The sequence below is a fragment of the Gadus macrocephalus genome, chromosome 9, assembly GCF_031168955.1.
Source record: "Gadus macrocephalus chromosome 9, ASM3116895v1".
Taxonomy (NCBI): Eukaryota; Metazoa; Chordata; class Actinopteri; order Gadiformes; family Gadidae; genus Gadus; species Gadus macrocephalus.
Genome location: NC_082390.1, coordinates 1382577 through 1401046, shown reverse-complemented (window position 1 = coordinate 1401046; position 18470 = coordinate 1382577). Strand labels below are relative to the sequence as shown.

At 47.3% G+C, this 18470-nt stretch overlaps 2 protein-coding genes across 3 annotated transcripts; one reads left to right on the top strand and one right to left on the bottom strand.

Moving 5' to 3' along the window:
• Nucleotides 1-1606: 1606 nt before the first annotated feature.
• On the top strand, nucleotides 1607-7771 carry miox (myo-inositol oxygenase). Its single transcript, XM_060060130.1, has 10 exons — nucleotides 1607-1765; nucleotides 2119-2199; nucleotides 4320-4400; nucleotides 4827-4989; nucleotides 5943-6010; nucleotides 6168-6277; nucleotides 6415-6482; nucleotides 6821-6870; nucleotides 7149-7261; nucleotides 7354-7771. Exons 1-10 carry the CDS (start codon nucleotides 1748-1750, stop codon nucleotides 7460-7462), a joined length of 861 nt encoding a protein of 286 aa, XP_059916113.1. The 5' UTR covers nucleotides 1607-1747; the 3' UTR covers nucleotides 7463-7771.
• lmf2a (lipase maturation factor 2a) lies at nucleotides 7695-18068 on the bottom strand. 2 transcript variants are annotated; one of them, XM_060060128.1, is made up of 14 exons: nucleotides 17825-18068; nucleotides 17191-17447; nucleotides 17055-17083; nucleotides 16758-16954; nucleotides 15751-15929; nucleotides 15051-15189; nucleotides 14344-14484; nucleotides 13904-14009; nucleotides 13049-13145; nucleotides 12292-12474; nucleotides 10796-10964; nucleotides 9901-10012; nucleotides 9539-9647; nucleotides 7695-8802 (listed from the first exon to the last, which is right to left on the bottom strand). In XM_060060128.1, exons 1-14 carry the CDS (start codon nucleotides 17916-17918, stop codon nucleotides 8269-8271), a joined length of 2346 nt encoding a protein of 781 aa, XP_059916111.1. In that variant the 5' UTR covers nucleotides 17919-18068; the 3' UTR covers nucleotides 7695-8268. The 2 variants fall into 2 exon arrangements, with proteins under 2 accessions (XP_059916111.1, XP_059916112.1); XM_060060129.1 differs by having other exon boundaries at nucleotides 15057-15189; nucleotides 17825-18063.
• Nucleotides 18069-18470: the final 402 nt, after the last annotated feature.

Genomic DNA, 18470 nt, shown 5'->3' with positions numbered 1-18470 from the left:
AACTTTTAGGTTTTCACGTCGACGCCATGTTGACCGGCCACTGTAGAAATGCACAAAAAGCCTCTTCTTCTTCCCCAACAAGTCATGCTATAAAACAATAGGACTTCTGGACCCCAGAGTACTACTAATCAGGGCCTTATCAACTCATTCTGCTCTCCACATAAGTAGCTTTTCAACAGAACTTTACAACCAAAGCCTTTAACCGCTTTACCCAAAACCCTTTAGAGATTAACCCGAATAACCACTAACCTTAAACCTAATCTAATCTTCTTTTTTAAAAGCTGATAAACAATCGACAGCCTTCCATACATACATATTGATATACACATATATATATATATACATACATAGATACACAACACAGTATATATATATATACTGTGTTGTGTATGTATATATGTATATTTAAATCGACAATGCCTTTGGTTACTTTTCGTTCACCACTCCATACTTCAACTGTTAGGTTATGTCCATGGGGACGAGGTAGTCACATTACGGATGATTTCATTAAACATCACAGCGTGTAATGATTGTAAGCATTATGTCCCCGTCTCTTGTTCTCCGGACCATTTGTCCATGGTTGTTCTAAAAGGTCAAGTGTTATTGGGAACACAAAAAGCACTTTATCATCTGTTCCTTTCAGTGAGACTCGAAATTGTAAAGAAATATTATTTAACATTAAATTAACACTGCCATCTTGCTGTAAATATTTAGTGTTGCTCAAGCTGTCCATATATAACTATTTTAAAGATTAAAGCTTTCTAAACAAAACATCTCTTGCTTGTATCGTAATCTTTTGTTGTCTAATAAAGCTTGTATCAAAGTATCAATCAAAGGCTGGTATGCATTTTATTGTCCAAAATGAGTTAGTAGTCCGTGTGGTCTGCAGTTTATGAGGGGAAAGGTGTTCGATCACAAATGGTAATCATTGCTGGCCTGAACTATTTTGCCACATACGCACATGCACACATGACATGCCAGAAGGATACATTTCACCTTTATGCTAGCTTTAATCTATTTTTCAATTTAAATAATATCTAACTTAATGCACATTTTTAACTACTTTTTAACCCTAATTTGAATCTAATCTAAAATACATGCAATTAACATAAAAAATATAAGCGTCGTTCAAAATCTAGGTTAAATATTAAACCTTAGCATTCCAGTAAATGTTTCGCAAGCGAAACGCCCACTCTGGAATGGAAAACAAATGAGCAAAACACTATTGAACTACACAATAACACACATTTAACTATATAATGACACACTACTAAACTTCACAACACACAACTGAACAACACAACAACACACTACTGACCTACACAACCACACACTACTGACCTACACTCCTGAATAAAATAAGTGTCCAACTAAGTAGGGAATCGTTCTCTCCAACCGGACTTTGTAACTGCATCTCTAAGACCACCCCCAAACACGACCAATGGGACAGGTACACCCAAACAAGGTGTTTGAGAGTGTGTGTGTGTGTGTGTGTGTGTGTGTGTGTGTGTGTGTGTGTGCAAGGGAGTGGGTTTATAATGTGATATTTGTGGAATTATGTGTGTGTGTGTGTTTGTGTGTTTCTGCTAAGATTCTGTGAATTTAAGTGGGAGAGGGGCTTGTTTGTCGAGTCTACACAAACTAGCAACAGGAGCTGCAGTGTATACGTATATAAGGGCTTAGACCGAGCAGACCACAAACGCCCTGACACACCAATCTGCTGCTGACCAGACCCCAGACACTGAAGATGAGAGTGGTGAACTTGGTATGTCCTGTATATCGCTGTGTTAACAAACTACAGCTATTGGAATATGTACATTTCGGTGGATAACAATTATTACTACTACTTATCTGACAAACAGGATCATCTTTTCTGCGTCTATGTGTACAATAATGTCCCCAACTGTAACTGTTTATTGTTTAATAACTAATGGTTGGTGTGGGAGGATATGGGTGGTCTTGGTGTGAGCTTTTGTCTGTCTGTATGTTTGTAATGTATGTTTTCTTTTTTGTGAATTCCTCTCGAAAACAAGATGATTCATCTCAAGGGGTTTTAAAATTGAAATTGAAATCACATATGCAAATATTAATTGAATGTGTGTCCGTGTACATCTACAGGGTCCTGACCCATCTTTGGTGTATCGACCAGAAATTGTAGAAAAGCAATACAAGGATAAAGAGGATTACAGAAACTTTGAGGTAATGCCTTAAAGGTCCCATGACATGAAAATCTCAATTTATGAGGTTTTCTAACATAAATATGAGTTCCCCTAGCCTGCCTATGGTCCCCCAGTGGCTAAAACTTGCGTTTGGTGTAAAACGAGCACTAGCTGTTCTGCTCGCCTTTGAAAAAACGGAGGCTCAAGCACGCTGATTTGGAAATCTGTGCTCATGACGTCATGAGGAATCTCAGCTCCTCCCCTTACTCTGCCTGGCCCGCCCAGAGACGTTGGCCCGCCAATGAGACTCGACCGTGCGAGCGCCACATGTGTGTGTGTGTGTGTATGTGTGTGTGTGAATACACACACTGTAACGCAAGTGTTTTTTGTCGGTTCTTTGACGTGTCTTGTATTTCCACAACGAGACTGTCGCGGGGGTTATCTAAGCCATGGTTGAGAAGGAATTGGGGGAAAGGAACTTTGGTTTGACTCGCTGAAGTACATGAACTGCGACATGCCGCCGGTTGCCGCGAGGCACCATCGCCCGGCAGCAGGCAGCCGGCCGCAGGCAGCGCGCGGTTCAGTCGACTTCAGGTTGATGTGGAAGAACCAGAGAAGTCGCAGAACCCGACAAAGTCGTTTGTGATTCATAATATCGTCTGGAGGCGCACACAATATGTTATATGATATAGATATCTATGTATCATATGATATTATTTAGATATAGAGCTCCAGGACTGTAACGCAAGTGTTGTACACTTCCTTGTTATTTGGATAACCGTTCTGCTGTTGGTGTGATGGCGCATAACACGTCTGGTATTTCTACAACGAGACTCGTATTGGGGGTTATCTCAGCCAAGGTTGAGAATGAATTGGGGGGAAGGAACTTTGGCTTTGACTCCCTCAAGAACATGAACCACGACATGGAGGAGAAAGGGATTGTTGGCGGCGAATGTCTCCCGCTTGAGCCCCGCTGAGGGACCACCGGCGGAGGTGCATAAGCGCTGCCCGGCAAAGATCCCTTTCTCCTCCTTGTCGTGGTTCATGTTCTTGAGGGAGTCAAAGCCAAAGTTCCTTCCCCCAATTCATTCTCAACCTTGGCTGAGATAACCCCCAATACGAGTCTCGTTGTAGAAATACCATATACGAGAGTCCGACGTCACACCAACAGCAGAACGGTTATCCAAATAACAAGGAAGTGTACAACACTTGCGTTACAGTCCTGGAGCTCTATATCTAAATAATATCATATACATAGATATCTATATCATATAACATATTGTGTGCGCCTCCAGACGATATTATAAATCACAAACGACTTTGTCGGGTTCTGCGACGTCTCTGGTTCTTCCACTTTCACATCAACCTGAAGTCGACTGAACCGCGCGCTGCCTGCTGCCGGCTGCCCGCTGCCGGGCGATGGTGCCTCGCGGCAACCGGCGGCATGTCGCAGTTCGTGTAGGCTACTTCAGCGAGTCAAATCAAAGTTCCTTTCCCCCAATTCCTTCTCAACCATGGCTCAGATAACCCCCACGACAGTCTCGTTGTGGAAATACAAGACACGTCAAAGAACCGACAAGAAACACTTGCGTTACAGTGTGTGTATTCACATTGATGTGGACGTTGAAGAACCAGGAACGTCGGAGAACCCAACGCGGTCGTTTGAGATTCATAATATCGGCTCACACAGCTTTTGGCCGTGATAATATATATTATATGATATAGATATCTGTGTAGGCTATATGATCATATTTAGATATAGAGCTCCAGGACTCCCGTGTGTTCTAGAATATTTACAGAACACGGCTAAAGGCTGTGTGCGGCTCGCCATTGCGATACATCCACTGTAAACAGAGCGCATGGTGGCTGCAAGCTGCTCAGGGCCACACCCCCACCCTCCTCCTTGACACGCCCACCGAAACAGCGCATTTGGGGGAAGCTCAATGTGCGACTGGCTCGGAGTGGCTGTAACTCTGCACCACGGCTGAATTTAGGGAACGTCTTTGAATACTGTGTTAGTTGCCCACTAATACCTATATTAAAGAATACATAAAATAGCATGTCATGGGACCTTTAATAACTGTCTTCATTCAAACTGTGCACTAAATTATGGTTTAGCTGTTTTCTGTTCATGACTCATGTGACTTTTGTGTGTTTTAGAGTGGAGGTCTTTTCGATCGAGTCTTCCACACATACAAGATAATGCACAGCATCCAGACTCTGGACTTTGTCCAACTAAAGGTGAACGGTCAAAACAAATGCAAACATGCTCGCACACGCACACACACTCGCACACACACACACACACTCGCACACACACACACTCGCACACACACACACACAAACACACAATAACACACATACGCACGCACACACACACACAAACAAGCACACACACGCACTCACACGTGCACACACACACACACACACACACACACACACACACACACACACACACACACACCAAGGGTCGCAGTCCACTCTCAATATTTTAGAAGGGCCAATTGAAGAAAAAGTACCAATACCAGGCTTGCCTTTGTGGAGGAACTTCAGGATGTTCTGGACTGACAGCAGTGATTGCATTGGCGTTAGCCTGCCTTCTGGGCCACGGCTCTGACTGTATCTCTATGATGACGTACCGCTGGGCGCCACCTGACCCTCCTCTAGCACTCCGAGTGGTCCCACTGCAGCCACTCCCAGATGGGGGTGATGGACGCAGTCATGTCCCTGGACCAGCTGGTGGATGAGTCAGATCCCGACGTAGACTTCCCCAACTCCTTCCATGCCTTCCAAACAGCCGAGGGAATCCGGAGGGAACACCCCGATAATGGTACAATGGACTCACGAGCAAGAGAGAGAGGGGGGGGGGGAGGAGAGGGAGAGAGAGAGAAAGAGAGAGAGAGAGAGAGAGAGAGAGAGAGAGAGAGAGAGAGAGAGAGAGAGAGCGAGAGCGAGAGAGAGACAGACAGAGACAGAGATTGAGTTTGTCAGGGGGACTTTTACCCAAAAATAATATTCGAAGTTCGTTTGTTTCGAATATTTATTAATAATATTTTTACCATTAAATGCCTTCAGTAAGACCTGTATGGTATAAAACGCAAGATATATATGTTTTGTCCACCAGAGGGCAGTGTATCAGTCAACGTCACATTGCAGCTTGCCGGGATGTAGTGTAGACAGGTGGGCTCTCAAGTTGCTGGTTGCCCCGTGGTATGAGAGTTTGGTCCTACATATTCTACATATTACTTTATCCTTACCGGTTATTTCCCCCTGTATTTTTTCGAACTCAAAGTAGCGCCACACTTTGCTTTTGAAATGGTCAGGAGTGTAAATTTCGATATCTTCCTCGGGCGTTGTTGTCGGTGTTGACGCGGCCATTTTTTTGTTATAAAATACAAATTTGGCGCAAACCAGGACGCAACGCCACCTACCGGAGCCCATGACAGATAATAGCCTTGCTAATGAGCTCGCGATTCACAACTTCACCAGGCGTGAAAAAGCCTCGGAATCTGAATTGAAAACAACGTTCAAGCAAAGACATTTACAAAAAATAATGCCCATAACAGGTTCGAATGTTAAGGGCTGCCTTACATTCGTGCGAATATTGATTTATTTTTTGATATTCGAATTATATTCAAATAATGAAGTTCGGAGTTAAAGCCCTAGTAAGAATCAGGGGGAACTCAATGAACACCTCGCTATCAGAACACCTCGCTGCACCCCAGACCATAAGGTACAAGTTCAGTTCATCCATTGATTGTGTTGTTCTCTGTCATCCTTCAGGCTGGTTCCAGCTGGTGGGGCTCATCCATGACATCGGGAAAATCATGGCTCTTTGGGGAGAGCCCCAGGTACGAGTTTCACTGGCATTTGTAATATTATAAGTATGTTTGACTGGTCTCTATGGTGACTGGTCTCCATGGTGACTGTTGGTGACTAGTCTCCAGACTGACCGGTCTCCATGGCGACTGGTCTGCAGACTGACCGGGTTTTGACGTTGTAATTCAGTGGGCAGTGGTCGGAGACACCTTCCCTGTTGGCTGTCGGTTCCAGAACTCCATAGTGTTCAGGGAAAACAGTTTCCAGGACAACCCAAACACCTCTGACCCCGTGTACAGGTAGGGTGTCCCACATCTTGGGTAACATTATTTATTACAGCGTTACCGATATGCTAAAATACTCAGAGGCCTACCTCACTCACCATACACAGATATCAAAAACCTTTTTCAATTAACTTTCTAAATGTCTTCTCTAGCACTGAATGTGGAATCTACACAAACAACTGTGGGCTGGAAAAAGTCAACATGTCTTGGGGTCATGATGGTAGGAACCTGATGAGATTTGAAGGACAGGATGTAGGCCTACTGTAGATCAACACATAATGACGCCTGAAACATCTGGCAGGCCACGTACAAACCTCCTCCCCCGTATCGGATAACTTTATTGATTGTCCTCAGTGTAACTATGTTGCTTTACAGTGTCAATTAAATCCATTCACCTCTCATTCTATTTTTACTTTCTATCGGTTATCATGTAGTATGTGAAACTCATTGTAACTTTAAATAAACCTACCTTAGTAACCTACCTTTTGTGCTTCTACACCAAACCCTGTTAGGAAGGTTGTTCTGCATTAGACAGATCTTCTTTCTCTTCTCTTACAGAGTATCTGTACAGAGTGATGAAGTATAATGAATGCTCTATCCCAGAGGAGGTAAGAGAATACGTGGTATCAGGAATCGCAATATCGGCGAGGAGTCATAAGTCCCTGATGATCGAGTGTAGAGTATCAAACTATAGAAGGTGAAGAAAGCAGTGAGAAGTTAGTGATTTGGAGTTCATGCTGTGCATCAGATCCCACCTTTCTTCAGTAAAGGAACCACTTTAAAGTGGTTCTGCAGTATGACATATCTCAAAGAGAATGAAACTTTAATGAGTATGTATGTAAAAATACCAGTGGGGATAAATAACCATTGTCATTTCGTTTTGAAGGGCTTGTATATGATCCGCTTCCACTCGTTCTACCCCTGGCACTCCAATGGCGACTACATGCATCTCTGCAATGAGAAGGATCTGCGCATGCTCCCCTGGGTTCAGGAGTTCAAGTACGTATAGTTCTCACACACACGTCACGCGCAAACAAACACCCCCTTTCCACGCTTGCTTTTTCATCAACGGACTCTTGTCTTGTTTCCAGCAAATTCGACCTGTACACAAAGACTGCTGAGCTGCCCGACGTCGAAGCCCTGAAACCGTACTACCAATCCCTCATCGACAAGTACTGCCCTGGAATCCTTAAGTGGTGACCGGGAACACGGACCGACCCGGGCCAGAACCGGCCTCCACCCTCCGGGATCGAGGAAATATATACATTTTTATATACTCATATACACAGAATATACATATATATACTCATACATTGAGAGGAATTTGATGTACAGAGTATTTTTGCTTTATAATTTTTTATTTAACCTTTTTATATCCGATTCACTGAAGAGAAAGTGCACCACTTATATAGGCTCCTTTGTTTTCTCTAAACTCATAACTCATAGCTATGAATGGCATGCCTGTTTCAAATATTGTCTCTTCAAATAAACAATGTTATTCTCATTTTATTCTGAATTCTACAAAAACATTTATTGTACATATGAATTATAGTAACAAGACATATTTTTGGCGAAAGTGCAGTGTAGTTCTAAAGTCTATGTAATGTAAATACCTCAGACATGAGCCACATTAAGTAAAATATTTCAGATGAAGAAAACACGTGGTCATACACCCAATACAGTCAATAAAACAACCTGAAAACATGTGTGACAGCACCTAATTTACAAACTGCATGGATATCTGATTAAACGTGTGAAAACACTCGCATTGCATCTCTCTTGGTATCTGGGTACAGACAGCATCTTCAAACCATTTGATTAGGTAGCAGCTCTCGGGTTCTTGGTGGGACAAACGATATACTTTGAATGGAAGTGTACCGGTGCAGTGCTGCAAGGCGTTGCAGTTAAAGCAGCTTACCACCCAAAAAAATACAAATAACATTTAAGACCTCTTTGGCTATTCTGGGAGTCCACTTTCAAGGCCATGATGAAGGGAATAATCTACTTTATTTGCGCTTCTTCATGCCAGAAGCATCCGTTTTTCTTGGGACATCTGCACGCTCGTCCTCTTCCTCCTCCTCTGCCTGCTCTTCATCCCCAGGGTCATTCTTATCTTCATCTTCACTTTCCTCTGGTTTTACTTTGCAAACCTCCTCGTCCTCCTCCTCCTCCTGCTGCTCTTCGTCCCCAGGGTCATTCTTATCTTCATCTTCACTTTCCTCTGGTTTGACTTTGCAAACCTCCCCATCCCCCCCCTCCTCCTCCTCCTCCTCCTCCTCCTCCTCCCCGCCCTCTTCTGGGGGCGTCTCTGCCCCCGGGGTGGCGTCCTGGGCTGTCCTGTTGGACCCCCCCTGCCGGGCTGCCCCTGGGCGGGCCGGCCTGGGGGGGGGGGTCCGTGTGAGGCAGAGGCACAGCACCGCGCTGCCCGCCATCAGGCTCCAGATGAGCGCCGGTGCCGACTGGCCCTTCACCTGCGAGCGCAGCCATTGGACGGCGCGCGGGACCGTGGCGTTGGACGGACGGCGGGGAGACGACTTGTCCTGCAGCCGCGAGGTGGGATTAGATTGTGAATGAATGAATGAGTGAATGAGTGAATGAATGAATGAGTGAATGAGTGAATGCCCATTACCACCCGAACATTTGCAGAGGGACAGAATTACAAAGTTTTGGAACACAAATAACAAATGTGTCAACTCCCAAATAGAATAAAGAGCATAAAGTGGGTCTTGATATATGAGCTCGGTAATGGAAGCCTCGTTGACAGTCGGTATCTGTAGATCAGGCAGGCCTTCAGCCCGTTGAAAGCCACTCCCAGAAGTAGAAGAGATTATACGACCAATCAGCGCTAGTGGGAGGGGTTTTTAGTTCATGGGGTACCAGGTGCGCCCCAGTCTGCAGAATGGGGCAGCACCCATGAGGACGAGCTTCAATGGCCAATTATAGGCCAAACAATGTTTCACAAGGATGGACAAGCCTTTGTCCTCTGCTGCGCATTTGTCGCTGGTGAGTAACAGCGAAGAGAGCGAGAATTTAACTTGGTTATTTTAATGTGATTCGCTGGATTGGCCCGATGTCTTTGAACAACATCAGGCCATATGTGGAAATACATATTTCCGACAATCCCGGATTGATGCAAAAAGCCAACTTGAATATCTAGATTGTATCAGTTGGCTAGGATAATGTGCAATGTTATGTGTTCTTGGAGAGGGTCGTTCTCCAATTAAAAGCATCTTTATATGATGGCATCTCTTCCCAGAATCCCTCCGTGGTCCATACCTTGAGCCCGTGCTGGTAGAGCATGTTCTCCAGGAACGGGTCTCCGAGGTAAACAGTGGGGTAGAACTCCTCCACGTACACCCTCCTCCACCAACGCTCTGGGTACGACCTGCACGCGCACACACACACACACACACACACAATCAGAACCCTGCTCTAAAGCCTTGCATCACAACCCTTCACTGTAACCCTGTATCACAAGAACAACAGAACCGGGCAACAGAAGGCTAGCAGTAATTAAAATGTCATGAAAACCTGTTTTATTCACATTTTTCATAAAAATGTTAATGGTTCCATACAAAAGAAAAACTAATTTCACTACACAGTGGAGTGAAACGGTGAAGGAGAAAGGGGAGACGCACCCGTCCTCCTTGGGCTCGGTGAACCAGTACTTGTAGAGGTGCGCCCGTAGGAAGGCGGGCGGCTGCGCGTGGAAGGGATACCGGGACGCGTCGGCCTGGAGCAGCTCCACCACTGCAGAGGGGACAAAGAGCGGTCTGAGAGCCGGGCGCCAGCCGCACGCCGTCTCCACCAGGGGGCACACTCCGACCCCACCCGGCTCGCCTACACCCATCGCAGAATGTACCGCTATGCACACACGTGTCATCTAACGGGAATTATTATTGGGCGAGGCTATTTGCAGCCCTGGTACAATTATCAGTACATGGTGTTTGTACCCTGGTGCCATTATCAGTACATGCACACAGAAATGTGTTCTATTAATGAATCGCAAAGGTTTTCTTTAGCCCAACGGTGTGGCCAAGGCTATTCTTACCAGGGGTACGAAGAGACACTCCCGATTATTCTTTCTTTATGCATGCTCTAGCTTAATGACCCGTCGTATGGAACCGTCCATTACCACACGGAGGTGTAATGGACCTCTGAAGAATAAGTGCCGGCTCCGAGGCTTCGGGTCCCTCTGTCATTCCATCTAGTTTCCACTGGGTTAAAGCAGCATTAATAATCGTTTACTACTTTAACCGCAACGACAACCTAAAAAAAACAGATGGAAACTAGATGGAAAAAGTGTGTAGATCAAAACGTGACGCAGCTTCGACTTCTCCACCACGCACAGAGTTTGTTATGTACGATCTTTCATAACCCCGTGTTATCTCCCAGAGACATGTGACCCAGGGAACCGGAGCCTTGGAGGCGGGGCTTATCCTCCAGAGGTCACGGTTCTACTGATCTGATCCACAGTCCTGACGGGCGTCCAACACTTTGGGGTGCAGAGTGAGCGGGCATACACACACATACCATCGCTGTTGCCCTGCAGCAGTCGGTACATCAGGCTGGTGAACCAGGGCGCCTGGGAGTGGGGGCCCAGCGCAGCGAACCACATCTGCCAGTCAAGCCGGGGCTGGTGGGGGGTCACCAGGGGGGGGGGCGTGCTGGCATTCCCGGGCTTGTACATGAAGTCGATCTCCTGAAATGAGAGGGACTACATTGAGTTATAGTTGTGAAAAGGGTTGCTGTGGCAACCGTATCCAGCATACACCATATCACCTCAACCCCAAAGAGACTGATTATCATCAACATCAGGGGGGTGTCCTTCAATCATGAGATTTCCTAAGCGAACACTGGATGGCGCTGTTCCCAACACTAGCTCACTGTAGGCAGGACGGTGCAACGGGTTCATTGGCAGCACACAGATGGGCCCAAACTAAAGAGAGGCTGACGAGAATGGAGGTTTTCCAGTTGCGTTTCTCGTCATGTGACTTGTTTGACCATGCATTTTCCGTATAATTATGAAACGCATGATTTTGTCTCCAGGTTAACAAAAACCTCTTCAGTTATTCAGCATATTTAATAATCTGTAATAAAAACTGAATTAAGAACTGCCTGGCTGATGAGACTACATCCAGTCGAGGACCAAGTGCCTCGTGGTGGTACGAACGGACCCCACAAGAGCCCCCAGAACCCCCCCCCCACCTCACCGTCCAGGTGACCCGGTCCTCCCCCCCACCTCACCGTCCAGGTGACCCGGTCCCTCCCCCCCCCACCTCACCGTCCAGGTGACCCGGTCCTCCCCCCCCCTCCCCCCCCACCTCACCGTCCAGGTGACCCGGTCCCCCTCCCCCCCTCCCCCCCCACCTCACCGTCCAGGTGACCCGGTCCCCCCCCCCCCACCTCACCGTCCAGGTGACCCGGTCCCCCTCCCCCCCACCTCACCGTCCAGGTGACCCGGTCCCCCTCCCCCCCCACCTCACCGTCCAGGTGACCCGGTCCTCCCCCCCCACCTCACCGTCCAGGTGACCCGGTCCTCCCCCCCCCACCTCACCGTCCAGGTGACCCGGTCCTCCCCCCCCACCTCACCGTCCAGGTGACCCGGTCCTCCCCCCCCACCTCACCGTCCAGGTGACCCGGTCCTCCCCCCCACCTCACCGTCCAGGTGACCCGGTCCCCCCCCACCTCACCGTCCAGGTGACCCGGTCCCTCCCCCCCCACCTCACCGTCCAGGTGACCCGGTCCCCCTCCCCCCCTCCCCCCCCACCTCACCGTCCAGGTGACCCGGTCCTCCCCCCCCCACCTCACCGTCCAGGTGACCCGGTCCCCCCCCACCTCACCGTCCAGGTGACCCGGTCCCCCCCCACCTCACCGTCCAGGTGACCCGGTCCTCCCCCCCCACCTCACCGTCCAGGTGACCCGGTCCCTCCCCCCTCCCCCCCCTCCCCCCCCACCTCACCGTCCAGGTGACCCGGTCCTCCCCCCCCACCTCACCGTCCAGGTGACCCGGTCCCCCCCCACCTCACCGTCCAGGTGACCCGGTCCTGGCTCCCCTCGATGACGACCTCGGGCCGGCCCCCCACCCCGGTCATCCTCCTGAAGAGGCCGTACGAGTTGACCAGCTGCAGGCGGTCCACGGACTGGTGGGCCTGCCGCACCCCGGGCCACAGTCGGCCCGCCGAGTCCTGCTCCAGGTAGGTGAAGGGCACCTGGGGGCGGGGTCAGAGTCACACCAGGCCATCCACTCAGTAGTTTGGCAACTTTTTAAGAATTCTATTATGATTTAGCCTGTTTATTAAAGCTTTATTAACTTTAGGAAGAGTGCCATGGTGAGCTTATCGTTTTAAAAACTATGTTTTTGTATTCCGAAGAGCACCTTCGCACTAACTGATTCACTTAACCAGAACTACGCCGTAGCCTCCCTACCCGTCTACCTTACTATTATCTGGTAGTGTTTTTTTTTTTCATGTTTTTCTTTTTAAAAAAAGGTGACAAATTATACCACCAGGTGCGAGTATGATTAGCGTTTTGAAAATCTGCCTCTTCTGAGATCACAAGTGGTTAAAACTAGATGTATGACGGGTAGATGAACAACGTTTGCTACGGTCCACTGGGTAGTCTGGTAGACTGACCTACACATCTAGGTGGACACGCCCACTTGTGATCGGCAGATTTTCCAAACGACTTGTAATGGCTAATCACACTCACACCTGGTGGTATGATATTTCACCTTTAAGGGGTTTCAGTGCTGAGCTTCAGTTCAGGTGTTAAGGCGGGGCCTACCAGGCTGATGGAGAACATGGCAACCGCCGCGGCACCAAACACCATCCACTGGAGAGTAGACAAGAACCTCTTGAAGAAACCCTCCACACAGGCACACCTGCAACACACACACACACACACACACACACACACACTCATTAGCATCTGTACCGTAGCAGCACACCTCTCCCAAGTGGCCAAGTTGGCCTGGCCAGACTGGCCACACTCACACTGGCAGATTTGAGCACGGCTGGCCTTTCATTTTGTATAACAGTGAAACAATTTTATTTATTTTATTTTGTGTAAAGCAGAAGGTTTTTTGCTGTGCAAAACTGTTGTTAAATAAAGTATATTATTAAGAATTTTTTGGTATTTATTTGAGATACATTATGGTTTTTATTAATCGAGCAACAGAAATAGATAACCATCCAATTAGTCATTAGATTAGTCGACTAATCGATGAAATAATCACCCGATTAATCGTTTAATAAATAATCGTTTACCCCCAGCCCTAACACACACACACAGCTAAAGATACAGAGCAATGATCTGCCCTCATATATGGCCTGGGAGCAGTTTAGAATTTAAAAATGAAAAACACATTTTGCATCTTTCATAAGTTCCTTAAGCCTGTTAAAGCGATACCGTCATGGTCAGCTATTTTTAAAGTATAGGAGATTACTGATTCATAGGGCTGTTGGGAAATGGAAATCTGTTACTTCAACTCTGTTTCCACAAAATGTCCAAATGGGACAAATCACCTAAATGGGTCACACTGATTAATGATTTATTTTACCTTGATTTCACAACAGGTGTATGAGGCAGTTCTCCCTTAAAATGAAAATAGCCATGTGTGACAAGTGGTCTAGGTCCTACCTGTACATAGAAGAGACCATCTCCCAGAAGAGTGAGAGAAGACCCACCCAGATACAGGGGATGGTGACAGTCTTCAGCCACTGGTTGAACTGGTGGAACGTAAACGCTGTAGAGATACATTACAGTCAATCAATACGTCTAGCCTTTCTAATGCCAGCACTCTGACTTCTACCAAGTGTGTTCTCTTGAGATGAAAGAGTTAGGGTAAGTTTAGGATTCTCCAAAAATAAAGAGTATAAACTCGACAATAAACTCCAATGGTGAACGAACAAAGCAAAGTAGACTTATAGACTTAGTATGGTCTTCAAATCCAAAATACATACCCAGACAATACTGTAGCCCTCAACAGAAGAATGCAACTTAATTAACACATAAAAGGTTTGAACGTGTGCGTGTCAATATACCCCCCCCCCCCCCCCCCCCCCCCCCGAGAGCTGTACCTGTCCTGGAAGTGACACTTTTCTTAGCCCAGTCCAGCTGCAGGTCAAAGCAAACGACGGCTCCGAATATCAGGCCGGACCAGACGGCTATCTCCAGCAGGTAGCATAGCCAGGACCACCGCTTAGACTCAGGCTGGGAACCTGAACGGAGAAGAGACCCCAACCAGAAAACAACCGCTTGTGATCCACTTGCCTCACAAGTCACACTTTCAATGTTAATCTTAAGTCTGATTCTTGATCCAAACACCTGGGATTCTCAATTGGGTGAACAAGTCAAGGTGCCACGTTTGTTAAATATAAAACATATTGAATGCTGCTGATAAATACAGTGAGGACCAGAAATGAGAGTGTTCTTAAGGGTTCCATCGGAATCACTGCGGACCCTAGGAAAAGTTATATGCAACCCCGACACTGACTGTTTGAAGAGGGAACTGCAGTTCTGTATGGACTGCAAAAATTAGTTAGCACAGTAAATGTGTTACAGACATGGAGTGATATCACTTGAAAAGAGACCTATGTTTGGTGTGGATGGAGGGTAACTAAGGCTGTACTGATGGGTCGTGGGGGTTCATAAGACTCAAAAGGTTAGGAAACAGCTCTATACCAAACTCAAACTGCCAGGAGAATAGACCTAGATCATAATACAAGACATCAGGAATATAGGTGTGAATATAATGAGTGAGGCATGTGTGTCTCACTCCACCAACCAGTACCGTTGGTGGTCTGTGGCTTGCGGAGCAAGAAGTTGACATGCTGGTCGTCCAGTAGAGAGAGACACAATGCCAGGGTCAGCAGGTTGAAGAAGTTGTAATTTCCGGACAGGATGATGAGGACTTGCAATAGCAACTACCGGCGCGCACACACACACACACACACACACACACACACACACACACACACACACACACACACACACACACACACACACACACACACACACACACACACACACACACACACACACACACACACACACACACACACACACACACACACACACAGTACTTTGTTAAAATAGAGGAACATAATAAAAACTTCTACACAGGATGCTGTGTCATCCTGTGCGCCATGCAGATCAACGTTCTCTCCGCCCTTCTGGCCAAGCAGTGAGAAGACTCCCCTGTTTACATTGTAACTTCTTGTTGATTCGTAACCACTTGGAAACCAGCTGGGAAAGTTCAACTTAAACATCAGTAAGTTTTTAACAGTGAGCACATGACTTAGGTATTGATGCTGCAATTGATGGTGCAGTTTGAAACCAACAAATGGTTACAATGGAATTTTTAAGGACTTAAAAATACAAATAATAACTAATGCATGGCTGAGCCCATCTTTTCAGAACAACTGATGGTAGACACAGACTGTAAATCTCACAGGAACAAAGACATGGGAGAAAGGGCCCCGAACCTGCAGGTAGAAGGCTCCGAGGCGAAGCCTGCGCAACGGGCTGAAGAAGAGGAAGGGCACGGGTATCTCGATGACGAAGGTTCCCACCACACTGAGCTTCTGCCACCATACGGGCAACTGGTGGGCGAACCAGGCCAGGGAGGTAGGGATGCACTGGGTCTCGTAGTGGTACGTCAGAGCTGCACACACACACACACACACACACACACACACACACACACACACACACACACACACACACACACACACACACACACACACACACACACACACACACACACACACACACACACACACACACACACACACACACACACACACAAATAACAAGTGGAATGCTGAAATATTTCCTTCTCATAATACTCAGGACCAATAACAACATTGAACATCAAATAAACTCTCCTAGCATACTCCAGCATGACCTTCTGAAAGCTGCAGCTCTTCTCTGGGAACACTCTCCCCCCCCCCCCTCCCCCCTCCCTCCCTCCCTCCCTCCCTCCCCTCCGTAGCTCGTCCATAAGCTTAGACTACCTGCTTTGTTAGACTCGTGACACTTTTTAATGGTGTCACAAACTGACATTAAAAAGGTCTGTGGTCACAGCATTCTTATCTCTGTATGTTCAGCACCGAACAACGAAGAAGGTTCTCCCTGGGAACGGGACGTCTGAAGGAGCTGGTCTGGTCGTGAGGGTTGATAAATAAATTGTACCTCATCGTAGTTCTGCCGACAAAGCAATGTTCTGTGGCTCGTGTGCCCTTGTGTCTGTCTGAGTGGGGAAACTGTGGAAATGCTCCGACCCCTTTGGACGGAAGTGTCAAAGCTGAATGAATACAACTGGATCAATCTCTGAAAACTGTCCTTCCCCATACAACCGTGGGCCATGAAGGTGGACACACACACACACACACACACACACACACACACACACACACACACACACACACACACACACACACACACACACACACACACACACACACACACACACACACACACACACACACACCTGTGAGGCCCCACCAGGTAGGGCAGCGTGAGGTGAGCTTGACCACGCCCGACGCAAACATGAGCCTGAAGAGGAGCCAGCGCAGCAGCCAGAAGGTGACGCGGTCGTGCTGCCGCTCCACCCTGGGGCCCCCCCGGACCAGGCACAGCGGGGCCACCAGGACGCACAGGAACCCCGTCTCCAGCAGCAGGTTGTCCCTGGGGACGGAGAGCGGCGCATGAAGGACAGCTACGGGGGAGAGGGCTGCGTTCCAATAGTCGGTCGACTCTTCTACATCGTCGGGAGGCGTAGACTCACCACTGGAAGTAGAGGAACACCTGGCCCACCTGGAACAAGCACAAACTAAATAAAAAAACACGGAGTGGGAAGTATGATAATAAGATACGTTTTTAGACAAGGGATATGGAGAGCAACATTGACTTTTAAAAATCACCTGGTAAAGGGACAAATAAAGCAGCCAGAGAACGAAAAACACGAGGCTGTCTCGGAGTGGCTCCAGCAGGGTGGCGGCGAGGCTGAGGGCCGCCCCGACCAGGCACAGCAGCTCCACGGAGGTGTGAGTGCTCAGGCCGAGTTTAGGCGACAGCCAAAGCAACGTCGGCGACGACTGGAACTGCGCCCACAGGGACCGGTCGCCGCTGTAACGCAGCTGCTTCCGCGCAGGCAGCAAGCCCTCATTACCGTAAAGACCTATTAAAAATAGCACACGAATAATAGACTGGGTGATTCAAGACAGCTTTATTCAACTTTTTAATTATTCCCGGTGTTCATCATTCGTTATTCATCATTAGCATACGTCATTCCTTGAGCTTTAACTTTGAAATACTTTTGTTTTGCTTTAATCAAATGCAAGAACACGTCACCCGCGAGTGTGTATAACGTACAGGGTTACGCAGCAGGAGGCTTTTGTTGGCTCTGACCACACAGAACCGTCTGGAGAAAGTTCCAGACAGACAAGTCTGGGCATCTCCGATAACGGGGGGCGCGTATAGGCGTCGCGCAGAACTCACACGCTAGCAAGCTAACACACCGCTTTAGCTGAAACGTGCAAGATACAAGTCCCTTACCTGGTATTTGCATGTAAAGCGAGACAAAGGCAGACATGTATATCAACGCCATGCTCCAGAGGAACAGGCGGCGTGGCAGTGCAATGTAACCCATCGTGAGTGTCCTCCTGCCTTGACACCTAGCTGCAGAGACTGCACCTCTAGGACAAATCGCACAACCCGCGGCTGGAAGTGGTGGCTGTGGCTGGAGGAATTCATGTACATGGAGCCACGTGACCAGAAGACACGTAGAAACTGGCAGCAGCAGGCAGCAGGGAAACTCGGGATTCCACAGATTATGCTCATGGTCCAAGTTATTTTTTTTGTTATGATTATAGTAGACTCTCCCCAAAAATAAATCAAATAAATCATATTTGATAACGGCCTTGATTATTTTAGTGCAACTACACGTCTTTCCCCCACAGAAGCATAGCCCAGGGGCAACATGTGTGTTTATTAATAATAATAATAATAATACATTTAATTTAGAGGCGCCTTTCAAGACACCCCAAGGTCACCTTACAGAGCATATAGTCATCATAAATCGTTTAAAAAAATAATAATAAGATTGTTGTGCATACACCATTATTGCATTTTAAATATAAGTATTTTAATTAAATAAATACATTTGGTCGTACTTTTGGTTAACATCTAAGATTTAACAGTA